The sequence below is a fragment of the Mus caroli genome, unplaced genomic scaffold (assembly GCF_978045245.1).
Source record: "Mus caroli unplaced genomic scaffold, Mus_caroli_1 scaffold_15, whole genome shotgun sequence".
Lineage (NCBI taxonomy): Eukaryota > Metazoa > Chordata > Mammalia > Rodentia > Muridae > Mus > Mus caroli.
In genome coordinates, this window is record NW_028227270.1 from 8035849 (window position 1) to 8051940 (window position 16092).

Sequence of the window (16092 nt, forward strand, 5' to 3'; positions counted from 1 at the left end):
CTCCACACACATAAATATCCCATAAACAAACTCGCCGATGTAATAAATGGCCTCTTCTGTGGAGAGAGACCCAGCACCTCCTGCTGACTCACCGTGAGGGTGAATCGACCATGAAAAGCACCCACACCGTCCTCCCTTAACTCCGAGCCCCAAGTTAAAGGCACTGCTTCCAATGGGGTCCCACTGCTCAGCAGTACCTTAGTGCAGTTTAATTCTTAACAGAGTGTCAGGTCCTGGCAAGGGACCACTGTGGAAGGCCCAGGAGTGCACTCACCAACAGCACTGGACTGTGAGTGGGCCCTGTGTGTAACTACACCTAATGGACAGCCTTCCTTGATCCGAAGCGCATTCCTTCACCGTTATAACCCAGAGTTGATCTTCGTACCTATACACCGTAAGTGGTCAGTAACAGCAAGAGATGGGGGAGGGGAGGAGAGCAGAAAAGGAGAGAGATGGGAAAGTGGAAAGGGGGGTGAAGGGGGAGAGAGAGGTGGGGGGGGGAGCGAAGGAGAGAGAATGAGTATGAGGTGGTGTAGGAGGGGGGCTCCCCATTTATACCCAGTACTGGTTGCGTTTCAGTGCGGGGTTGGTTTGTCGACAGAGCTTGGCCATGTCAGGATCCAAGTTCACCCACGAGTCCCAAGGAGCACATTTCTCCATAGGCTCCGCCCCCAGAGGGGCTGGCCCATCATATGATTGGGTCCGGAACAGACTGGGAGCCAGGCTGCTGGAGCTTCTAATAAGGGGTGTCACCGTGACCGTGGGAATGGCTCCACTCCTCTCTGCTCTAGAGCCTGTGGATGGGGACTTCGGGTTTGTCTTTGGCTGGATAAGTGATTTGGGTTTGTCCTCCTTTCGGCTCAGTAGCCAAACACACAGGACCACCACAGTCACCAGCAGGAGGAGGAACACAGCAGCCAAAGGTATGATGACCACCAGAGGGTGACGGCTCATTTCCGGCTGCATGGCTCCCCCAGAAAGAGACTCCCCCACTTTGGTGGCAGCATATGGCCAAATGACCCTGGTGGGAGAGACCTTGGCATCTATATTTGGCTCTTTGCTACTGAGTTGACCCCAGGAATCTGTCCCCTGCCATCTGCCCTGGGTCAGATTCCCTGGAATTTCTGTCTGTTTTTTAATAGAAGCCCTAAGTTTTTTCTGAGAGAAAACAGAGGCCACGAGGGTCTCTCCGGTGACAAATAAAGGCACATCTGGTGTAAATGTCTGTAAAGGTAAGGGGTCTGGTGGCACTATGGTAAAGGCTAGATAACCTGTTGCTGGCTGCACATGGTCTGCGCTGAGCAAGAAGGTGAAGGAGTCATTCAGTGTGCGGGTGCCTGTTAGATTAGCCTGTGGCTCAAGCACCAGCTGCCCTTGGTTGATGTCTGTCTGGGTGAACTGAGTGACCTCTTCCATCACAGGGCTGTCTACTGCTCTTCGAACAAGTCGTCCATGGACTAGGGGTTGTATCACTTCAAACATGGGATCACTATTAGTCCTGTTAGCAAGCTCGGTTGCATCTAGATCCTCTGTCCTAAGCTGGTGAGCCACTCTGTTGGTCACTTTCAGGTTTGCTATAACCCACAACAAAGGCTGCACCCTGATGTTCAGGGTCTGCTCCGTCAAGTTGCACTCTGTTGTAAGCAGTGAGAACCTCAGCTGATCTCCGGAGGCTGTGAGATTGGTCATGTGGTAAGAGAGTCTTCCAGAGTCCAAATCCTCCTGCCCAAAGCTGTTGACCACCTGGTTTTCAATCAGCAAGTGGCCGCTTTGGAGGGGCTGTGTCACTCTGTAGATGATCTGGAGGCTCCTACCATTGGTCACTGCTGAAAGGTGAGTGTTGGTGATGGGGACAGTGTTCTGGCCTTGTGGGAGAAGCAGGTCTGTGAGGTTCACAAGAGTGATGGAAATGGGGGTGACATCCAGGTGGAAGAGCTTGTAGAGAGGGCGGTGTTTGCCGTCGGTCACACTAAAATAAAACACTCCAGAGGATGGGCTTCTATCCTGTATGAACCACACCCGAGCGTTATTGATGTCCGCCTGTGTAAAATGGTGAGCAGGGGCATCTGGATCGTGAGCCATGGCTAAGAAGCCATTGTTGGGATGACGGATGATCTCATATTGGATTTCACTTGGAGGACTATCTATATCTTCTACATTGAGGATTTCAGGTCCCATAACCAACCTATCGCCCTGCAGAACTGTCAGCCGCAGCCCTTTGGTCTTTAATTCTGGAGGCTGATCATTCACAGGGGTGATGGTGATGTTGAACATCTCTTCCAGAAAGCCAGCCTCTGGCTTGCTGGTGGACTGGTTCTTTGGGTTTGGCCAAACAGCAAAGGTAAAATTATCAGCCAGTGATTCAGAGTCATCATGAAGATACGTGGCTCCAAATACATTAACTGTGTGCTGGGAGAAGTAGGGTCTTCCCGTGGTAATGTTTCTCTCTCCAACCATAATGGTTCCATGGTGAGGAAGAGCCGTAACCTGGAACCAGATCTCATGGGAAGAACGCTGAGGTTGGGGTAGCTGAAGTAAGAGGTTGGAGGCATCTAATTTTGATTGGTCAATGAGAACTTTATCTCCTTCCTTGACAGAGGCTCCTATTGAAACAGTTAAAGAACAAAGAGACATTTAGTCATGGAGCTGTCTCTCCTAAGAATTCCTCTCAGTGGATGATTCAAACAGTAGGTTGCTAAGTGTCTAAATTAGCATACAAAAATAAAATTTAAACATAAACACATTCCTATAGAAGCCGATACAGAGGTCCCTCAGAAAGCAAAACAAAACAAAAAAACCAAAGTGAAAACAGAACTGCTATATAAGTCAGCTATACACAGTTGGGTATGTACTCAAAGGACTCTTAGCAGTCCACAGAGATACCTGCACACCTACATTTACTGCTGCACTATTCACAGTAGACAGAAAATAAGATCAGGCTAGATGTCCATGCATAGATGAATGGCAAAGAAAATGTGGCCTCCTGACAGGGATGGGAAGTGATAACACTTCCATGTGGCAGGAAGGCAGAGGTGGGAACTATACTGAGGGAAGAAAGGAGCAGGGCTGGAGCAGGGAAGGACACAGGAAGTGGGAGGAGAGTGGTTGGGAAGTGAATGCAAGCAACCATTAAGCCAGCAAGCCAGTATTTCAGGCAAGGAATCTTTAAAAACTGCACATCCATGTCCATGTATGTAATGTTACTTCCCTAACTGCCCCATAGCTAAAGCTCTCCTGCTATAGACAGGCCCAGCTCTTAGTTATCCTTTTCTATTCATCATTTTCATTGTATCAACAACTTTCAGTCTGTGCATGATAAAGCTCCCAGTGGAGGCACAAAGAGACTCTTTAGAGTCAACTGTCAATCCTTGCCACGAGACTCATGACAGAGTAACCACCACTGGCTGTAACTGTGTCTGTCTTATCGCAGAGGATGAATGTGTAGCATGGTCTAAAAGGGAAAGACGGATTTCCACATTTTTCTCTCTTCTATAGACAAAGCACTAGCCTTGGTTTGTTGGCAGTACCTGTATTTGCACGCAGCCGGCTCTGTCGACCTGACTCGTTCACTTCATATGAAATGGTGATCTGAAAAGCCTCGGGGCCCAGCTCCACTGGAGGGGAAGATGCTGTGAATGTGAAAGAGTCTTCTGAGGCCCACCCCGTGCTCTCAAGATCCACATGCTGGTAGAGTATCAGCCCTTCACTCACCTGGACAGAAGGAAGTACAATTAGGGCCAAGCTTCCCAGATGATACAACGGTCAACACACATTCTACATGGAGGAGGCATGCTCTTTGTGGGGCTTACTATACTCATGCTTAAATTATTTCATGTATTTGTATAAAGGAAAAAAAAAACATGAAAATGTGGTGACCTCCTCTTCACAGCAAGGAGATCGTATTTCAAACCTGATCTAGCCATCAGAGAGAAGCCCGTTGACTCTGAGATGGCCATTGCCCTGGAGTGATTTTCTTATGGAAAGGGTATATGTGGGAACTTAAAGGGGGCTGGGGAAGGAGGGTGGGAGGGAGGATAGCCCACGTCCAGCCAGAGTTCCTCCTAGGCTCTGGGCAGACAGACGCGGGAGGGCTGCCAGACGCTTTCCACTTGGCCCCAGGTGGGCATCTAAACCACTGACCCCATTCAACTGGGGGGGGGTAGGGGTGGACAAGGGGCAGCCCCTGAAACCAAGGGGCCCTGGGGTGACACCCTGTAGCCTCAGCGTTATGGGAGAGAGGGCTGAGAGGAGAGAGGTTCCCACACAGGTGAGAGTCTGCACAGAGGACCTTGATGAACAGAGTCTGTCTATGGTTTTAAGGCTTTACTATAGAAAAGCAGGGAGAAAGGAGAGAAGGTGGAAAGAAAGAGAGAGACCAGCCATGGCCAAGAGGAGACAAAGGGGAAAGGGAGAGAGAGAAGAAAGGCTAGAGAGTAAAAGGGAGAGAGAGGAAGAGAGGGAGAGGAGAGTAAGAGGAGTGAGAAGAGCAAGAGCAAGAGTACAAGAGGAGTGAGAGATCGAGGAGGGGCCAAGCAGCCCCTCTTATGGTATGCTGCTATCTTTTCTGTTGCTAGGTAACTGGGGAGGAGTCTAGCCTGAAGGTCAGAAGCTTGGGACATTGCCTATGTGACTACTAACCATGCTTCTCTTGTGGGGGCTGAGGGGGCAGTAATTTCGACAGGAGCCAGAGTTCCAGGAGCATGTAAGTGAATTATCACCACTCCGGGGGTTTCACCTCAGCTCGACTGAAGACCAGCCTGTCTGTGTATAGTCCAATGTCCCACGGGCATACTAAACCCTCCTTACTTGACAGACAGTGTCAGCCATTATTAGCTCATATGACAGGTCTCGTTTTTCAGATAGTGCTGTCTACTTTCTGTCCAGCTGGCTATTTGTGATCAACTCTTAGACATTATATGAGCTTATCCATACATCCTTCAGGAAGTACCTGTGTGATGTGACTTTCCAAAGCATTGTACCTCAAGATTAAAAATAACTAACTGACATTAGCAAATATGCAGCCGGTGTCCAAATTTCTCTATCAACCTGGTAAAAATAAAGCAAAAACAAAGACAAAAGAAACAAACAAAATCCATATACGTACACAGGGTCTGCTTTTGTCTGAGTTGAGACCCTTAGAAGGCCATCCATTCTCATAGGTGCCTTTTCATCTGTAAGTCCCTACTTTTTACGTGGTGTGTGTGTGTATGTGTGTGTGTGTGTGTGTGTGTGTGTGTGTTGAGAGAAGGCCCAGAGAGACTGAAACTAGTATTCTGTGAGATGAATTGTGAGGGAGCAAAGAGCTTACAGACGGTTAAGAATTTGGTCAGCCAAACCAAAATGGCCCCAGGAACAACTTCAGGTAACTGTCTGTTTCCACTGCATGAAGTGCATACGGATAACCGAGTTAGCTGAGTACCTGGGCTCTGGGGCTGAAGAAGGGAAGATGATGGGGTTTTCTCTCCTATCAATTTAGATTTGTCCAGCTATTTTCCCTCTTGCAGAAGTCATCAAAATACCATCAGAAAGCCAACGGCATCTCCACTAATAAACGAAGCAGGAAAGCGACAGTGAAAGAAACCACCACTCGAACGAGCTAAAGAGGAGTGATAAACAGGACATGCTGGAAACGGTCACCAATTATGTCCTCATGGGACCTGGGGGCACAAATCACAAGAGAGGATCATGCCTTGAAAGTGGAGAAACTGTAAACCCAGGGAGTGATGAATGGTATGGTGAATATAAAAGCCAACTACAACCCTAGGACAAAGTGAGCATCATGGTTGAGCAGCAGGAAGCTGAGAAGAACCCAGCAGCCCCGTGGTATTCCTGCTCAGAATGCAGAGGTTGAATCTATGCAGAGGATGCATATCCTGAATCCTTGCCCAGAATTCACAACTTGAATCTCTACACAGAATGCACAGTGAGGAAGGCTGGAGAGAACTGCCCTGTACTCTTAAGTTCAGCTGGCAAAATGGCCACCAAGCTCAATGACCTAAGTTCCATCCCCAAGGTGGAAGGAGAGAACTAACTCTCACAAGTTGTTCTCTGACGTCCACATGTACATCGTGTCATAATAAATGTCATAAATTACTCTATTGACAAGGTCATAAAAGACATTATATTGATAAGTAAAGAATGGTTCCAAATTGAAGGAAACTAAAGAAACTGGATAACTAAATGTTATGTTCTATGTGGTGGATAATTTTCTCTTTCCTATTAAAGACATTTGTTGGAACAATTTAGGAAAGTTTAATATGATATATAAATTGCATATTGACATTGTAGCAATGTTAAAATTATAAATTTGAAAATTACACTGTGATTATATGAGATTGCCTTAATTTTAGAAATTGCCACTGCAAAGACAATTGTGTAAAGAAACGATAGCCTAAGTCTTGTTGAAGACTAGCACTTTGGGAATATGGAGGAATAGTGGACTCCTCATACTTTTAGTAATTACCTTATAACTTATTTCAAATACAAAATTAAATACAGTAAATAATTCTCATTTTTTTCAATGAGCTTTGGGAAGGAGTTAGCATTCTCTTTTATGATGACCAATACAAACAGAATGAGGGCAAGAAACCCACCTACAAAAGTCTTGTACACTGAAGACAAGAGGCCACCTCCTGTGCTGTCACACTGGTCTGTCCCCACCCTCCATGTTTTCATCTCTATCCCTATGACCCCCCAACTTGGTCCTTCTGTGGACTTTTAACAAGGCTGTAATCCAATATTACATTAGAAGTCTATATACTTCCAAAGCTTAAAATGTTTTTATTCATTCTGTGACAATTTCACACATGTATATAATGTATTCAATCATATTTCATCCCATTATTCCCCCCCCTCTTGGTTTTTCAAAACAGTAATTCTCTGTGTAGCTCTGGCTGTCCTGGGTCTCACTCAGTTGTCCAGGCTGGCCTTGAGCTCACAGATCTGCCTTCCTCTGCCTCCTGAGTGCTGGGATTAAAGTTGTGAGCAACCAGCTCCGTAATCATCTCCAATCCCTTTCCACTCCCAGTGAATTTGTTGATCTTCCCAACAAATTTCCCTCCTACTTAGAGGTGGGGGAGATGGGAGGGAGGGAGGGAGGGAGGGAGGGAGGGAGGGAGGGAGGGGAAGGGAGCAAGCATAGGTAAGTTACCAGTGGCTACACTACTCCTTCCTCCAGCGTTGGTTCCAAATTTTAAAACTCTTCACAAGTAGCTTTTGTTTGAAGGGAAGATAAAGCATTCTTTGGGTTTCTGTGATCAAATTTCTATCTCATGTCCTTGATTTCTATATGACCTCAAATAATAGTTAAACGCTAAGGAGAAATATTTGGCTCTCAGAAGGCCAGAGGCCCTACTGGGCTCTCTGCAATGGGCTACAGTTTACAACTGAGAGGCAGCTGGGAAGGTGAACATCTGGAGAACTCCGCCCTTCCTCCAACTTAGGGTGTGACGATTAATCTCCATTACAGTTTGATGGGTCTTAGAATCACCATGGAGATAAATCCGTTTGATTATTCTAAGAGGGACTTTCTACATTAGGTTAATTGAGGTGTTAAAGCTACCCTGATATCACCCTGATGTCAGCAGCACCATTCCTATGGCTGAGGTTTGGGAAAAAAAAGAAGCAGTGGTCTGGACACCGGTGTGTACTTTTTTCTGCTTCCTGGCTCTATACCCCATGACTTCCTTGTCACGATGGACTTTTCCCCACGAACTGTAAGTCCAAATAAACGCTTCTTAGCTTGTTTTTTTGTCAGGTACTTTGTGATAGCAATAACAATACAATAGTGACTACACCGGGTTAGTTGACTGCAGAGCTGGGAACAGCCAAGATTGCCTGGTTCATCTAGGAGCTTTGTCCTCAGTCCTTTTCGGAGGTTGCTTTGTTCCCAACCGCCTGGATTTCTGCTCTTCTTCTGCCATGGAAGAGAATAGATATTAATATAAAAATGGATGTATCAAGATGCCCTCGGGAGGCAGAGGCAGAGGCAGGCAGATTTCTGAGTTCGAGGCCAGCCTGGTCTACAAAGTGAGTTCCAGGACAGCCAGGGCTATATAGAGAAACCCTACCTCGAAAAACCAAAAAAGAAAAAAAAAAAAAGATGCAGTGTATTTTGAAACCTGGATTGGCCAGACCAAAATTCAAATGTATATAGTATTCAGCTCTGTTTGTGCAAATCAGCTAGCTTCTCTCTATGCCCTATCTGTATACTGAAATGCAAAATAATATCTTCTTGTGGATCTGTATTTCCCCTTCCTAGTGTGTTACCATTTCAGTGATCAAAATGCCAGACCCTGGGCATTTCTAGGTCTTTCCAGAGCATTCTAGTTCTCACTCATGGATTTCTCACTGGGTTCTGAGTTGGGCAAAAGGCCATACACAGTTCTTACACTGAATTGCAGCATAATATTAAATGCCCAGAGAGTTATAGCCCAGGCTTCACAAGGTGAATATTTTCTAGAACATGTTTGGAAAGCTCATTTCCTGTTGCTTTATACTTTTTTTTTTTTAGCATCTAGAATAAGCGTTTAAATAAACATGTGTTTAATGAACAAATAATCTACATTGAAACTGTTTTACAACATTTCATTGTCAAGTTTATATGCTTATAACCTTATATAGACAGAAGGAAGGCAACCCAGGGTATTTCTTATATTTGTATGTATTTAACAACAACAGAGAAAATACCTAGCCTTTATTAGAATTCTACAGATAGCAGGCACTCCACAAGGCACTTTATTTTAGTGGCTTAGTTTCATACCTAGTTCTATGAAACTCCCGAGTTCAAGCTATTTCCACAATCTAAGGGCTGCATCCACACTGTGGCACTGTGGAACACTGAGATTATAGGCTACAAAGAATTCATAGGATATGTGCTGCAGCTCCAGGGAGCTCAGGAATGGGGAGAGCCAGCTACAAAGTGTGACCAGAGTGAACAAACGCCACTTCATTGCGTGGTCTGGCCAAGGCCATCAGTTATTAACCAGAACTTGTATTGATCTGCAGTGGTTCTGTGGAATATCTCTTCCAACAGCCTGCGTTCATCGTGACTGATGATTTAAAGAGAAGCAGTATTGGGGCTGGGGAGATGGCTCCGTGGGTAAGAAGTGCCAAAGCCCACCCTCAGCATCCACACGAAAAGCTGGGAATGGTGACCTGCACTGGTAACCCCAGTGTTGTAGGGGCAGAGGCACGCAGATCCCAGACACTGTCCAGTTAGGCTAGCCAATCGGTGAGCCCAGGGTCAGTGAGAACTCCTGTCTCAAAGGATGCAATGGTGGACAGTAGAGGTGGACAACCGACACCCACCTCTGGCCTCCATGTGTGTGCATGGGCATATACCATCAACACATGTACACATATTCATATACCGCACACAACAACAGAGAGGCAGTATACCAGATCTACACTGACGATGTTTTTGTTTTTTGTTTTTTTAATCACAGAGAAACTTATAAGACACTAGGAGGTAGAGGGTTGGATAGGTCAAAAAGGGAGTCTTTTTGTTTTTTCCCTTTCGATCAATTTCTGATTGGAGGCCCCAAGGAGACCAGCTGACAGCTGCTTCATAAATGTAGAGCCAGAGAGCTAACGGTCATTCGTGCTTATGGATCAAAGAGTCACCCACTGGAAAAGAGTGAAGAAGGCTCTTGAATGTGCCAGGCTTGGTGGAGTCAACTACTGCATCCGTCCCCCCAACTCTCCGAAGATGCATGGCTTCCTTGTCTTCTTCAGCTTGCCTGGCTACAAGCATTCCTTGACCTGTGGCTGCAATATTTAACTTCCTCTGTGGTCAGCTGGCTTTCCTCATCTGCCTATGTAAATCTCCTCCTGCCTCCCTCTTGAAAAGGCACAGATGATGGCACTTAGGGCCATCTAGGTCATCCAGGCCACTCTTCCAAGCCTATGACTGTTAACTGCATCTTCAAAGTCTGCCGAGAAAGGGGTCATTCATTCACAAGTTCCAGAGGCCAGGACCCACTATTTTCAGAAGTTCCTGTACTTGTATGAAACTAAATCAAGATGTCCAATCCTACCTTTTGCTCTTTCCAAATTATAACACTTTGTGTGGTCTCATTTGGTTAATGTGTTAAAGAGCTACATACTTAAGAGTAACATGAGTCCCTAGAGACTCTTCTATATAAATGAAGATTTAATCCTCTCTGGAGAGAAAGTAATACTTACAGATATATTTCTGGAGCCCTTGCAGAGATTTTCTTTCTAGTAAGTTGCTGCCGAGACCAATAGAGTCATTCAGAGGCATGAATCACTGATAATTATTTGGGTGTGATATTCAGTTGCCAATCTCTAGCTAGATATTTCTAAGTGTTATCATCTAAGATTATCTTTTCTGCTTCATCCTTACTAAGGGAGAATCAGCCTCACTTTATACAGCCTGTCCCCCGGGAATTCTGTAGCCATGACACCCTGTACCTCAGCTATAGAAATCTTGCTGTGCTTGCACCCAATTGTGCTCTAGAGCCATAATGGTGGCCCTTCCGGTGGAAAGGTAACACACTCCAAGAGGATTTAGGATTTAGGTCGAGAAGGATGGAGTTCAGACTCTGGACAGCATAGCTATGAAAGAAGACTTAGTCACTGTTCAAGTTTGGTTTTTGTTTTTGTGAAGTAACACTGACCCAAAATGACATGGGGAACAAAGAGTTTATTTGGTTTAACTTCCATGTAGCACAGAGATGATCTAGCTTACACTTCCATATCACAGTCTAAGACCATGGAAGCCAGAGTAGGAGTTCAGGGACTCACTGGTTTGCTTCTCAAGGTTTGCTCAACTTGCATATGATCCTAGACCACCTGTCCAGGGGTGACATCAGCGACAGTGGGCTGGGTCATCTATCCCACATCAGCCATAAATCAAGAAAATGCCTTACAGACATGCCTATAGCCCAACGTTAGGGAGGCAGTTTCTCAAATGAGTTCCCCTCTTCTTAGGTTTTAGTTTTTAGTTTGTGTCAAATTGACAAAAACTAACCAGAAACACCATCCTGCTTACAGTACTGTATTACAGTGTCTATGGAAACTGAATAGAAGGAGAAGAAATAAGCCACTCTCATTAAATGGGAATGAGTGCTGTCTGCCTTTTCATAGAAAGAGCCAACCATTCTAACAGAACAGAACATTTTGACTATTCAAAGCCACAGGGCCAAGAGTTACCAGCCACGTTTAAATTCAAGTAATGGATCGATGACTACATGACAATACAATAATCTCCAACATGTGGAACGATACTCTCCACATAACTCAGAGAAGTGTGATGCAAAAAAAAACTGCTGTAAGAAAAATATCAGTGGAGAATGTCCACAAAGACAAGTAGGCCTGATTGCGACTGAACCAGTGAGCCCAAAGAGGCACATGATGGGTGGGTACCACCATGAATGACAGGAAGGCTGGCCCCTCCCAACTCTGCAGATTCAAAGACAAAAGCCTAATGAGACATTAAGCTGATTTTACTCCCTATTAAATTATAACAAGTTAATTTCCAGCCTTTGAGAAATGTGTCTGTAATTCTCTAAAACATGTATATGTTATGAAAGCAGTAAGTCCAGATTTGGGGAGGAGTAATTGGACAAAAATTAACAGCCCAGCATGGCTCTGTGATTTTCTAAATGTGTTCCTGGGAAACCATTATCTGTGCTGCAGAAGCAGAGGAGACCACGACGGATGGCATCGGGCCCACAAAAGTACAATAGCTGAGATGCAATTACCGGCTTTGTGGAAAAGAAAAGAGGCCGGCTGTCATAAACCTCAAAGCTAGAACACTTGGCTGTTTTAATGACTCTAAATTATCTCTACAAGCACCGGAATGAAGATCACTCAATTAGCTGTGAGCTTCACCTGGAAGCCATCAGTGTGTTCTGTGGCCTCTGCAGCTTGCTTTGTTCATGAGTTCTTGGAAGTGAACAGAACCTTCTCCAGTGTGTAAGAGCACTTTCGTGCACTGGGAGTCTGATGGTTGTCTTCTCTGTGGATACATCCTATGCTTGCTTCCTGTGGGTTAGCTTAACCCCCTTAGGATTTGACACTGAAAAACAAAGCGGCCCCTTGCTTATCTTGGTAAGCTGACACAACACAGAAAACATAGTGAACTTATTCTGGGCTAAGAAACTAACATTGGGCAATGACATCAAAAGTACTTTCTTAAGAGTTATTTTGCTGAAGTATATAAAGCACAATGCAGTCTCGGTTTCTCATGAGCTATTTTCTTTCGTAAGTACTAATTTTAAATGGTCATTTCTTCACAAGCAAGAAAAGTGTATGTTTTATATGCAAATGGTGCAGTACTTTCAACCTCCATCCCTAGTCCCCAGTACCCTGCAGGTAGAGAGCCAAGGGCAAATTAATTCCTTCCGTTAAAGGGTGAAAGAGCACTCAGCCATCAACTGCCTACAATGTCCCTATTGAATGCTTAGCAGGTCACTTGGCTAGAACTGACTCTGAAGAAGAAAAGCTGGTCTAGAAAGTCTACTGGTAATTAGCCATTATTAAGTTACACAGGGCTAAATAGCTCTGAACTCTTTACATAGTTGAAATTACTTCCTGAGTGTTATCTCTTTTTTTTCTCTCCCCATCACATTGAAGAGGCCAGATAAAAGCACATACGTGCTAATCAGGATCTTCATGGAGGATTTCAGAGGAAGGCTTCCCGCACTCTGTTGAGCATACAGCCTCAGGCAGGACTGCTGCACGACTGAGCAAACACCAGTCCAAGAGAAAGGCCCCCTGTCCTCTCCACCGTTCTTTGACTTCCCAAATGTTCTAAAGCTGACTGATGGTAAATCTGAGCTGTCATACGATGACTGGGAACTGACCTGGGTACCACTTGATAGAAGTTATCAACTTCATGTGAGCGCCCGTCTCACCAGCAAGAAAGACACCACAATAGGATCCTTCTGCACACGTTTATTGGGCTGCGCATTGACTGTGTAGGCCCCGAGCCTTGGGCCTCTCACTCTTATATACTATCAGTTCCCATCCACTCACAGCAGGCCACATCACCTCACCAAGTATGCAGCTTCAGCTAATCAGGGCAGCAGGGGCATATCTCCACCAAAATGGCTTCGCCAGTAACCTGGTACACCTGCGCAGCTCTCACGATGTTTGTGGCTTATATGAGGAAGTCAGGTGCAAGTCATACGACTTAGCTGCAGTCCCTGGCGCCTTTGGGACTGCCACCACACCCGCTCCCCACAACTTCAGGCAGTGCCAAAGCCCCTTCGCCATCTGCATGTGGAAAAGGAGGCAGTGTGTGGGAGGGGCAAGAAGAAAGGCTAATTTCTTTCTGCTCTCAAACCATACAGAAAAATGCCCATTTCTAAACATATATGCTAACCAGGATTGGAATGCTTTCAGTGTTGTTTAATGTGTGTACGTGGTGTAGTGTGTGTGTGTGTGTGTGTGCACGCACACACATAATGCACACACATAAGTGTGTATATGCTTTAACCCATGCTTACACATGCAGAGGTCAGAGCAGTCCTTTTATGTGTCTGCTGGGAATGTGAACTCAGGCCTTCATGCTTGCACAGCAGATGCTCTTAGCCCTAGAGCCATGTCCTTATCCCTGGAATACATTCAGATCAATGCACGTTTACTATATTAATTGGTGGTATTCTGCTCTGTCTTGATATAAATTTAACATTTTATTGTTTTCTGCCCTTGCTTTTATAAAGTATGCATTGTAGTTTGGATCTGAAATGTCCCCCAGAACCCCATGTGTTTGTTCTCTGGATTTTGAATTATTGGGGTTCCCTGGCTTTGGAGTTATTGGGGCGGGGGTGGGACCTTGAAGAGGTGGAGAAACCACTGAGGGTGAGTTAGGTGACTGGGGATGAGCCCCTGAGGGGACATTGCAACCTTTGCCTCCATATCCTGTCTTCTCTCTTTGTGCTTCCCAGCCTTCAGGAAGTAAGCATTTCTCTACCTGTGTGCCTCGCTGGGATGTTCTGCCTCGCCAGCCTTAAAGCAAGTGACAGCTGACAAAGGGCTGAAGCTTCAGCAGCCGAGCCAAAATAAACCTGTTCTCCTCCACATGGATTCCTCTCAGATACTCTGTTACAGCATCAGAAAGCCCTTGAATGTCGTGTGTGTGTGTGTGTGTGTGTGTGTGTGTGTATAATACCCACTATCACACCAAAGCTATCTATGAGCCTGAAAGGACCAGAGCTTTCCCTGGATTTCTCTGTAGTCTTCCTCACATCATTGACTTTCTTTATGATGCTTGAGGCGTAAAGAGAGACAAGTATTCAAAAGTGACAAACATAGATGTTGGAAAACCCTGAGACTTGTCAGCAGCAGCTCCCAGCGGCTCCCCTCCTCCCACCACATCCCTCTTGCCCTGTCAGAACAAGTCCTTGGAGACGTCCATCCTCAGGCCTCTTTGTTCCTCCAGCCTGGGCTCTGGCCAGGGATGGAACACTTGGTCCCTGCATGAGACCTCTTATATTTCCTTAGCTCTCCTCTCTCATCATCCCCTAGGGAAATGTATTTGAGAACACTAGGAACTCTCTAAAGGAAACAATAAGTGGGTCATAGGTGGAGCAAATGTCATTCTCCTCTGATGACCTCATTTCCATTCATTAAATGACTGCTGCACATTAGGGCAAACACCAGCCAGTTCCAGTGTAGCAGAAAATTGCCTTCCCCTGGGAAACTCCTTTTAAATATGAGAAATAGAAAGGGACTTTTCACATTTCCAAGAACAAAAAGCTAGGCATCAGCCTCAAACCCCATCTAATTAGTGTTTATAATCCTTAGGATGTCCGGTCACCTCACCACCCATCTTGAATACCAGATGGACTTTCTCAGTCATCGTGATGCCAGTCTCCTCAGTGAAAGTCTTTAGCATGGCCCACACAGGTAGTCACCTTAAGCAACTGCTCTGTGATGTCCACCCCCCTAGGGGACAGCTAATGTAGCCTATATGACTGACCCCTTGAAGCTCAGACCCACCTGAGGGCAGGTCATATGTGGTCTAAGTTACCATGTAGCCTCCTGGAACAAGTACCTGTCTGATTTCATCTTACCCACTCAAATGCCCCCTTGGAAAAGCGGCTTGGACAACACTCTGGATCCAACAGAAGCTTGGTCTTTGAGTGTGTCTCTCTCTGTGTGCTTCCTGACTTTGTATGCACATTGCCTTTGGGTGTACCAGGTGCCCATATGATGTACAAATCATATAGTATTTCTAGCTTGTGTCTCTCCTGATCATTAGAAGGATACTTTCCATCTCCACAACCGTCAATTAAGTGTGGGAAACATGCTACACACTTTACATCTATTACTGTCTTAGCCACATTTAACCACTTAGGGGAAAGCCCTGGTTAATTTGACCAGAGCATGACCTAGAATCCAGAGCCCTGGGCTCCGCTCTTGGCTCTGCTATCAATAGGCTGTGTAACCATGTGAACATGCATGCTTTAGGTCTGAGTCTGCATACATGAACATGGTTTCAACAATCACTGCTATGACTCCTCCCGTTTTCAAGATAACAAAACAGGTTTAACACCTATGTGATTTGCTGAGTCACAGAGGGAGCCTAGATCTCCTGGTATTGTGCCAAGAAACCTCTGCACAATCCCAGAAGTTACCAGTAGGTCTCAGATACCTAAACTATAAAATCTCTCCACATACCACACAACAAAGGCACCAGATGGCTGTCGTGTGGAAATTCTACGAACTACAACTATATCTGAGACGAGGTTTTAGGGAGAAAGAAATTATTATATCAGGGGCGTGCCTTGTGTACAAAGCCAGATACACAGTCTTTGTATACAACCTTTCAAATGATAAAATAATTTCTTCTTTGTCCTTTGATTCTAAGTTTTCAACCACACCTCTGGAATGGCAGGTGCATGTTCATCAGAAGAAAGGGCCATGGGATGGGACGAGCCAGACACTGTGTCCCCTGATCTGTGGCCTGGGACTGGTTGTTTCCTGACTGGAGCCTGCCCCCGTTTCCTTGTGCAGCACTGAGCTCCCATAGAACACCTCTCCTGCTCTGGCCCGTATCTGCCATCGCTGACAAGTTTGTCGGATACCTGCTATGTGTTACAAAGGCAGAATAATCAGAAG

General features: G+C 45.5%; 1 protein-coding gene across 1 annotated transcript in view; it reads right to left on the reverse strand.

The window, feature by feature from the left end:
* Nucleotides 1–461: 461 nt before the first annotated feature.
* The window catches only part of LOC110307747 (chondroitin sulfate proteoglycan 4-like), a 67380-nt gene continuing 51749 nt past the window's right edge, over nt 462–16092 (reverse strand). Inside the window, exons 9-10 of the mRNA XM_029484999.2 lie at nt 3528–3711; nt 462–2603 (exon numbers count right to left, since the gene is read on the reverse strand). Of these exons, the coding sequence (XP_029340859.2) occupies nt 553–2603; nt 3528–3711 (2235 nt within the window). The 3' untranslated portion in view covers nt 462–552. The remainder of the gene's footprint in view (nt 2604–3527; nt 3712–16092) is intronic.